Source organism: Carya illinoinensis, chromosome 5 (assembly GCF_018687715.1).
Source record: "Carya illinoinensis cultivar Pawnee chromosome 5, C.illinoinensisPawnee_v1, whole genome shotgun sequence".
In the NCBI taxonomy this organism is placed as follows: domain Eukaryota; kingdom Viridiplantae; phylum Streptophyta; class Magnoliopsida; order Fagales; family Juglandaceae; genus Carya; species Carya illinoinensis.
In genome coordinates, this window is record NC_056756.1 from 27,450,404 (window position 1) to 27,459,948 (window position 9,545).

The 9,545-nt window shown below is 37.7% G+C and overlaps 1 protein-coding gene across 1 annotated transcript; it reads right to left on the minus strand.

The window, feature by feature from the left end:
• Nucleotides 1-711: 711 nt before the first annotated feature.
• LOC122310710 (inactive leucine-rich repeat receptor-like serine/threonine-protein kinase At1g60630) lies at nucleotides 712-8,681 on the minus strand. Its single transcript, XM_043124828.1, has 2 exons — nucleotides 6,098-8,681; nucleotides 712-1,917 (listed from the first exon to the last, which is right to left on the minus strand). Exons 1-2 carry the CDS (start codon nucleotides 7,410-7,412, stop codon nucleotides 1,259-1,261), a joined length of 1,974 nt encoding a protein of 657 aa, XP_042980762.1. The 5' UTR covers nucleotides 7,413-8,681; the 3' UTR covers nucleotides 712-1,258.
• Between the last annotated feature and the right edge of the window lie 864 nt (nucleotides 8,682-9,545).

A 9,545-nucleotide genomic window follows, 5' to 3' on the forward strand; every position in this document is an offset into this window, starting at 1 on the left:
AAAAACCGAGCGGATAACTAGATTAAATCCGGATACCGAGATTGTAACCAGATATTTGGATTGTTTGCTCTCTCTTTTTTTTTGGATAAAAACCGGATCAAGGTTATAACCGGATTCAATCCGGGTTTTGTAATATTTTATTTTAAAAAAAACTTTATAAATTTTAAAAAAGAATTATAGCACTTTAAAAGAATAGCACTTTAAAAAAAATTTTAAAAAATAAATAAAATTGATATCATGTTCAAATTGCCTAGATTTAAAAAATAATAATAATTTAAATACTTTTAAAAAGCTTTTTTAAAAAATAAATTGAAGAACAAAATTTAAAAAATGCAACATAGGTAATATTGTTGTTACATCACAATGCAAAATATAAATTTACAAAGAAAAAAATAAATAATAATACATCACAACTAATTAAACTAATACAATGTCATTACTTTTAACCGATAAAAAAATTAAAAAAAAAATGTCACTACTCTTCACTACGGTGTCGTTTGAGAGAGAAGAAGAAATTAAAAAAAAAAAAAAAAAAAGTGTATAACTTGGTTATCGATAACCGGGTTACAAAATCGGATTCGAGTTTTCCTCAACTGCTAGGGTGTAATCCGGGCGAATAACCATCCAGATTCAAGATTTCCAGACCGGACCGGAAAAAATCCGGTCCGGATGAACACCCCTTTAGACTATCAATATGAAAAAGGAAAGATCTGACACAAGATTGAAAGAAATCTATAGAAAAAGAACATTACAACAATTAAATACAAAAAAGTGCACCCTTTCTTTTTCTCCCTGTCGGAGACGGAACAGTACGAATGATTCATTACAGAACCTGAGCTAACACCGTGTTCGGATCTGAAGACAGGGTGAAGAACCTTTTTCCAAAGAGGAGTTCAAGTACCCCTACCAGATCAAGCCCCCAAATGTAAAATTGGGGTTTAAGTAATCCAATCTTCAAAACTTCTAACTCGATCAGCAATAGAATCTTTAAATATCAGCTCATGACTTAGCCCAAAAGATCAAAAGAACACCTTTACACCAGTACATTCTACAATGCCTAGTTGAAGAATCGCAGTTCAAATCATAAAAAGAATCAGAATAAGCAAATCATAATTCGGGTTTGGTATCATATTCAGATGCTCGAATGTTCCTCCCTATGCGGGCTCAGAACAGTAACCAGCCATCTTCGCACTCAATAATCACTACTATTGGATGATACTTGAGCCTCTGCCCTTGCATCTCTTAGTTTGGTATGCAATCAAATGCTCAAATGTCCTTCTCTAGGCAAGCTCTGAACAGTATCTGACCATCTTCCGGGCGAGTGATCACTACCGTTGGATGACACTTGAGCCTCTGCCCTGGCATCTCTGATCATCTTTAAAACATCTTTCACGGTAGGCCGGTTCTCTGGAACAAGTGAGACACAAGCCATTGCAATGTTCAAGAGAGCCTGGAGTTTCTCCTCAGATGTCTCATTACCAGAGGTAGGCTCATCCCCCGACTCAGTCTCTTCTTCACGGACTGCCCTGACCCACCTAGGTATATCTGAACCGTGTTCCTGAACAAGGTCCTGGAAAGGTGTTTTGCCAGTTAGAAGTTCCAGGAGAAGGACGCCAAAGCTGTAGACATCAGCTTGTTGTGTAGATGGCTTTCGAATGTCCCGGCATTCAGGTGCTCTATAAAATAGGGAAGTGGCACTGGGTTCTTCAAGTGAGTCAGGATCACGGAATGAAGTGAGACCGTAATCTGTGAGGCAGGACTCAAAGTCAGAACCCAGCAAGACATTAGAGGATTTTAAATTTCCATGGGTCAGGCCAGGGTTCTGGTGAATGTAGAGCAGACCAGTTGCTAGGTCCTCAGCTATTTTAAGGCATGATGTCCAGTGAAGAGGCTTTCCACCACCGGTAGTTCTTGATCCTGTAACAACAGAAATGTTAATGCATGAGACAAGCACTCTTGATGTTGCTTTCATTCAAATCACAGGATGGCACTGTCTTTTACTTATCTGTCACCAATATATTTAAGTTCAGTTTTAAAGGAATCAACAGGATGCTCCATTTCATTAAATCTGTATCGAGTTGAAGCCACTTCATTTTTTGCAGTACCAACAACAACGACTCCCCATTCCTCAATTATGGAAGCTTTGTTTCATACTTTGTTTCATATTCACATTATATTTGTTAGCTATTCAAATATGATCTTAGCTCTCAAAAATATTGTTGTCAACATCATCTCATTCTTGGAACTTTTCTTTCTTAATGATGAGTTTGAAATGTGGTAAGTTATGCCAACTTCCCTTGAGCATTAGTAAATGTCAAAGACTTCCTTTTTGATAAGTAAAAATGTCAAGGAGTTTCGACCATTTGAAGCTTCTATTCTTCTTTTTCCCCCCTTGATTCTTCTTATTATCTAACTGATCTAGCTAATAATCATTACCTAAGGTTATTACCAAAGGAAAACTAATTGGAAGAAGGAATATGTTGTCACAATTTGTAATGGCATATGACAGTCATAAGAGTGTATCACTGTATCACTGACCTGTGGAAGTTGGTGGAATTTACCCTAAGAGTATATTTTAAGGATGAAAAAGGGAACACCCATGCACACAAAGTATACATACAGGTGAAACGAAAAACTAACTTCTCATCAAAGTAATTTGAAAAGACTAATGTTCAAAAAGATAACAGCCTAGGTGACGGCAACACCACATTTGTTTGGAGGGAGATGGGATAGGAAGGAGTGCAGAAGCAAAACCCATTTGGGTTACCCAAAGAAATCTCCCAAAACTAGGCAGATCAGTCGACAGAGACGAGGGATCTGGAGGGGTTAAAAAAAGTGATGTCCCTTTGGTCACCCCCTAAAAAAGTTGACCGAGGGCATAATGGTAATTTTGATTCCTTACCTTCAAGTGCAAAGGAGTTAGTGGCCTCACTGTACACCAAATGACATGAAGTTCCTTTATATGTTAATGCTGTACTTAGGAGGAGAATACCAACAATAGCAGGCAAACCAATCTGATTTTTCAAGCACAAGCAGCAGGATTTTCTAGGTTGCAGCGAGTAACAGAACCTCAAGCTGATTTTAATAGGTTATTCGGTGGCTATTAGTTATGGAATGTTTATGGTGTTTTAGGTTTTCCATATATACAACCAAAAAAGGCCAAGCTTAAAGGTAGAAAGAGAGAAGAGAAACTAGAGGTTGTTTCAGAGCTGTGAACAGTAACCCTTGAACAGCCATGAATGAGAGAACAAAGGCAAGCATGGCTTCAATAACAATTCGCAATCCCACCACTCAACACTGAACCTCCTTTAAATAGATGAGCATATATGCATATATGAATAAAAAAATATTAGACTGCTCAGTAATACTACGTGAATAAATATTTGGTCAGATGTGACAAAGTACATGTTCTCCATGCCAAAGTTTACATTAGTTGAATGCTATTTACTATCCAACCAGAAACTTAAGTATTTAATGGTTTTTCAAACGATAAAAAAATCATAACCTTGCACCTTTTAAAATGACAGTTATGGATTTCTGATCATAATCATATTTTGTGAGCATAATAAATTGAGGGGACATATAATGCAACCATGGGCTCATAAATATTGATCTAATGCAAACATTATTTAGGGTAAAATTTGTTAAGAAGTTGCACCAAGTCTAACTTAAATATTACCCAACACAAACACGCACTAGGACCAGGACTGCTAAATTGACAAGTAGATAAGATCGTAAACAAGAAAACCAATAGAACTCATTAAAGACTTGCTTGGACTCAAAAAGAGAAAAAAGAAATCAATCGTCTGCCAGTTCCATTGAGGATATTCAGAGAGCTTAAAGCACCTCATATGTGTACAAAATCGGCTTAAAGGTGCTTCTTTTTCAGATCTAAAATCTAAACAAACCACCTTACAACATGCACATAGGAGTAAACTGTACAAATCACCATACAACATGTGCACAGAGGTAACCTGAGGCGGGAGTGATAAAAAGTGAGCGAGCATATTAACCAGGGGAACAGTTAAATATCTTAAGAGGAAAAATGCAAACAGTTCTAACTGATGCACATTCACATGCTCTCCAAATCTTCTTTTCTATTTTTATTTTTTGGAATCATGAATTATGATCATTTAAACGCTTCAATCTAGAAAATCTGAGAGATTCTGAAATATGAGAAGACCAGCATATCAAATCAGCAGCTACCGAGTGAGAAAGACATTGACTTTTGAAAATGCAATAATAATTCATCACAAGGACCCTTATGTTTAACTGAAGGTAGCCATTAAAAATTAAAATCTTTTAGGAAATCATGGACAACTAGCTGAAGTGCTGCAGTTATTACACCATTAAAAAATTACACCATTAGAAGAAAAACATCAATGCAAAACAACTAGCTGAGTTGAGGAAGGTTGTGAATGGCACTAATCGTAGATAGTGGACTCAAGTGCTGCAGTTGTCAAGACAAAGGAAATGTGTAGTATAATCAGCAGAAAGTGATGACAAGCTTCAAATAACATCGGTATACAAGCATCAGATATTGAAAACTGGGAAATTTAAATTCCAAAAGAAACAAAAAGCAGAAAAATCAGTCAATGGGCCTTTGCAAGAGTGAGATGATTCTAATTATTGCTATTTTCTCATGTGCAGGTGTCTGCTACCGAGTTAACAGTGCATCTTCTTTAGGTGAACGTGATTGGGCGGGGACGGATTGATGGCAAAGAAACACGTGAGGAGAAGTGAGAGAAGGTTTCATTTCAAGGTTTTTAACATTTGCAAAGCTTCACAATAATTGAAAGCAGTTTTGGTAAAAGCTTCAAAATAACTTTTTTTCTTGGCATCGGGTGTCCAGGACAAGCTTCCAACTGATCCTAGAGGTGCACAGACTCAATAAAGAGTTTTCTGCAAGTGTGCCTCAAGTAATTCAAGAGAAAATTCTACCAGTCTGATGGCCTTAAGAATGTGAATGAGGAGTTTTGAACCTAGGACATCCAGTTTATTCAGCTCGTGTCAGGACCACTTCACCACCCTTGGGGTTAAACTTCAAAATAATGAAACTTAAAAGCCAAAAAATCTTTTGATTATTCCACGGCCCAGTTGGGCAAAACATGGACACCATCATTGATTATAACTAAAAATGTGCATCAAGGTTAAAATGAAAAAACAAGTAAAAATTATCAACAGATATTAGAAGAGAAATAATATTCGATGGGATGAATGTAGTTGTACTGGTTGAACTCCTCAGGGTAAAGCTTATTGAATGAAGCGCAAGACCGACTAGATGTCCAAAGGAGTTGAGGCTGGATTGATTTTCCTTTCTAATTTTTGTTTCCAAATTACCTAGAAACTTGAATGAGAAAGTCAGAGATTTAGGTAGCTTGCGTCCAAGTAATAAGAAATGTGTAATAAGAAATGTGGATGTGAAGCACGCAAGTGGTAGTACAAATTTGAGTAAGAGTTCACGTACTAACCTATGTATCAATACTGATTCCTTCATATTCAAAATTTAAATTAATATTGTTTTTAATAAAATCTACTTTTTAATCAATTACATGAGATTAATATACATATTAGTGCGTAATTATACTTATAACTAAATTTTTCCTCTGAATAAATTGCGTCCAAGCAATGAGAAATTGACCGTCCGAATTTTGAATGTCAAAATACGTGAAAAGTGGAGTGAGCAAAGTGAGAGTGGCCCAGTGGGACAAAACCGAAGTGCAGGGGTCAAACTCGAATGAGTTGTCAATAAGCGAGATTAAGATTAAACAAATGGAAAGGGAAAGGAGCAGACGTTGTCTTTATTCGCCTAAATCTCAACAACGGCGATTGATTGATTGATTGGTGCACCAATATTGAATTAAAAGCTTTAATCAGGAGGTGGCCCATTCCCATAATGCAGCTTGCATGCGACCAAAAGGAGTGAACTTTTCAGACTATTCAATGTGTCTGCTAGATAAGCATCATATGGTGTTCAAACTTCAGAATAAAAAGCAAGTAAATAAATTTCATATCCAATTTTTAAAAACACATAAGTAAACAGAACAATGGAATTGGATTAGATTAACAAAAGATGAAAAAGATGAAGATGATGTACCGTGAATGAGAGAGAAAAGGCTGCCATTGGGGAAGTAATCGTAGACGAGAAGGCGTTCCTCCTTGGCCTGGAAATAGGCTCTGAGGGGTACGAGGTTGGGGTGGGAGAGGCTGCCAAGCACGTGCATATGTCTTCTGAACTCCTCCAGACTCGGGTATGCCGAGTCCTTTAGCCTCTTCACCGTCACTATGTAACCCGACTCCATTACAGCTTTGTATGTACTCCCCATTGCACCTCTTCCCAGCGTCTCCGCCGACGCTTTCAGCAAGTCCTCCAAGCTGTAGCTCATTCTCTGATCCCCTGCTCCGCAGAACACCAAGCTCCCCAGTCCCTCTCCTTCCCACGAAAACCCTCCTCGGGTTGTCCCTGCCCCTGTCCCTGTACCTGTCCCTCCCGACCTCTCCTCCCCAGCCTCTACTCCCACGCCCACTTCTTTTCTCCTCGATGCCTCCTCCTCCTGTTTCCTACGCTTCCTACAGAGCATCCAACATATTATCAAACAGATTAACAGCGCCGCAAATCCACCCACACTCCCCGCAATTAACTTAATCGATTTCCCGCGGTTGGAAGACGACGACGTCTGAGGATGGTCGGGAAGAGGACCCATTGCCGGTGGGTGACTTTCGCATGGATTATCTAACTGTTCCCCGCACAGATTCAAATTACCCGCAAATGCCGACGCATTGAACCGGACCAGAGCCGGGGTCAGTGGAATCTCTCCGGACAGTTGGTTGTTGGACACGTTGAAGAATCGGAGAGTTGTTTGGTTGAACGGAGGGATTGTCCCTCTCAACTGATTGTCCTGCAACTGGAGCGTGTAGAGCCGCCTAAGTCTGAGAAGAGACACCGGAATCTGTCCGGATATTTGGTTCCCCTCCAGGGCGATGACTTTTAAGCGGTGGAGGCCGGAGATGGAGGCGGGGAAGTCGCCGGAGAAGTTGTTGTGGTTGAGGAAGAGAGATTTGAGGTTGTGGAGGCCGGAGAGGTCGGGAATCTGGGAGTAGAGTGAGTTTCCCTTGAAGCTAAGCACGCGGAGTTGGTCCAACTGGTTGAAGGCCTTTTGATCCAAAAGCCCGGTCAGGTTGAGGAACTCCAACACGAGCTTTGTGACCCTTCCATTGATGCACTCTTTGACACCTTGCCAGCGGCAGACATGGGCGGCGGCGTCGAGTTTCCATGGCAGCGAGTTTGAGATGTCGATGGATGACTTCAGAGTCACAAGTGCTTCGGCATCCCCTGATCTGACCCAACAGGGAAGGGAAAGCAGTGAGGAGAGAAACAACAGCGCCAAGCACCTTGAAACGAGGGGTTCCATGAAACTCAACCAAAGAACACAACCTTTGGTTAAATGTAAAAACGAAATATTTTTACCCTGAGATGATTGTTTGATTTTGTTTCCATAAACAGCGACATTGGAACAGGCGATTCTGGGAATCTCTAAACCCCCTACCTTTTCTTGCTCTTTTTTGGCGCTTTTTCTTCTCAACCAAACACTTTCCAAAACATAATAAGTCGAGATCTACTATCCATCCACTCCAAAGTCCTCTCAGACCGCGCCAATGAGTGTCATTTTCAACGCCTTTTTCTCGTTTTTCTTGTTGATTAAAACTACATATATGAGGCGAAGACAACTGGTTGAAACAACAAAAAGTTGAGGAGGAGGAGAAACACGCACTGAAGGAAGGTCATCTACTTCAACCAGGATGCAAGTGAAAGAAACAGAGAAGCTGCACTAACAGCATTAAATGAAGGTGAAAGAAGCTCCATTGGTGAGAAAAGCTTTTCAAAGTCGCCAAATGGAGAAGACTCTGAGGTGGGCATCGTTTCTCGGAAACTTTGCTCACAAACTCACGGACATTGCAGTGTTTCCTTCACGTGTAGCGCTCATTTCTCAGAACTTGCAGACTATACATATATATATAACCATTCTTTTCTCCTCTTTCTATGATTTCTATATTCTCAAACTGCAGGCATTATTGAAAACCAAAAAACAAACAAAATTAACTTAAATAAATTTTAGAAAAATATAAAGCAAGGTACTGTTACTCCATATATTCAATTTGTGAGCTTCTTGGGCTGCTCAAAACTAAGTAAGCAGCTTTCTGAACTTCAGAGGCAATGACGCGTGGGATCCCAATAATTTGCCCAGAAAACTTTGTTACTTCTGGTGCATTATTTTCACCTCCAAATCCAATCCATGAAACTCGCGTTTACAGAACCAGAAGTTGAGATTTCTTTACCAAAATTTTCTTTTCTGGAGAGGAGAAGAGGAAATAAAAAAAGAATCATAAATGAAATAACAGAGTTCCTGCTCGGAAAGAAAGGACCCTCTAATGAAATTAAAGTGAATGGTGTGAATAGATCTATCTGTACTGTCAGTATGCCCTAATAATTCAAGAGAGAGAGAGAGAGGGAAAGAAAGAGAGGGAGAGAGTTGGAAAAGAGAAGAAAGGAGGTGTTTCTTTCACTCAGAGGAAATGGGTGATGGAATTCAAGACAAAGAGGGATCAGTCATAAATGAGTTTCCTTTCCAACCTCCCAAGAGAGCTCCAGGAGAGGAAACAGGGTTTGGAACCCGTGTGCACATGTAATGGCAGTTGTACCTCAGTACCTGGCTCTACAAACATCTCTAAACCTCTTTTCAGAATTTTCTTTTATATAATTAAGTTTTAAACTAATAACATTTTTATAAAAAGTAACGTTGCTTATATAATACGTAAATGTCATCATTGTCATGAATTTGCTTTAAAAGAAAAAAATTATTATTAAAATGTTAATTTTTTTTTTAATATAAATTTTATATTTTTTTTAAATTAATTACATAACGTTCGCGTACTTAAGACATCATTTCTTTTTTATAAAACAATTTTGTAAAATAGACTCATTTTGCAAGAGAGAAAAATCTTAACTACCAAAAAATTGTATAAAAATAAATTTAGAGAAATAGAAATTTTCTCATTTTAAAATGTAATTATAAAAAGAATTGTGTTTGCATCATTATTTGTAAATTTTTCTCAAAGTTTAAATATGGAAGAATCCTAGCCATTGTCAAATCTAAAATTTGACTAATAGTTGGTTTGAATTTAGAGAGTATTCTATCTCATCTTATTTCATTATTATAATTTTTTCAAATTATCACACAAAATATAATAAACAATTCAACTTTTTCAAATTTTAAAACAATAATAATATTAAAAAATAATATTTTAACAATATTTTATTCCACTTTTAACTTTTATCTTAAACCATCTCATCTCATTTCTAAGTTCAAACCAGCCATAAAAGTTGAGATTTTGGCCTTAGCCAATATCCATAGAGATATTAATCAACATTGAACTATTCATCTTAAAATTAAAATAATAATATAATATTATATATTTTAATAATAATTTTGAATTTTTTTATATTTTACAAATACATTCCATGTATTAATTAATAATTTAATTTT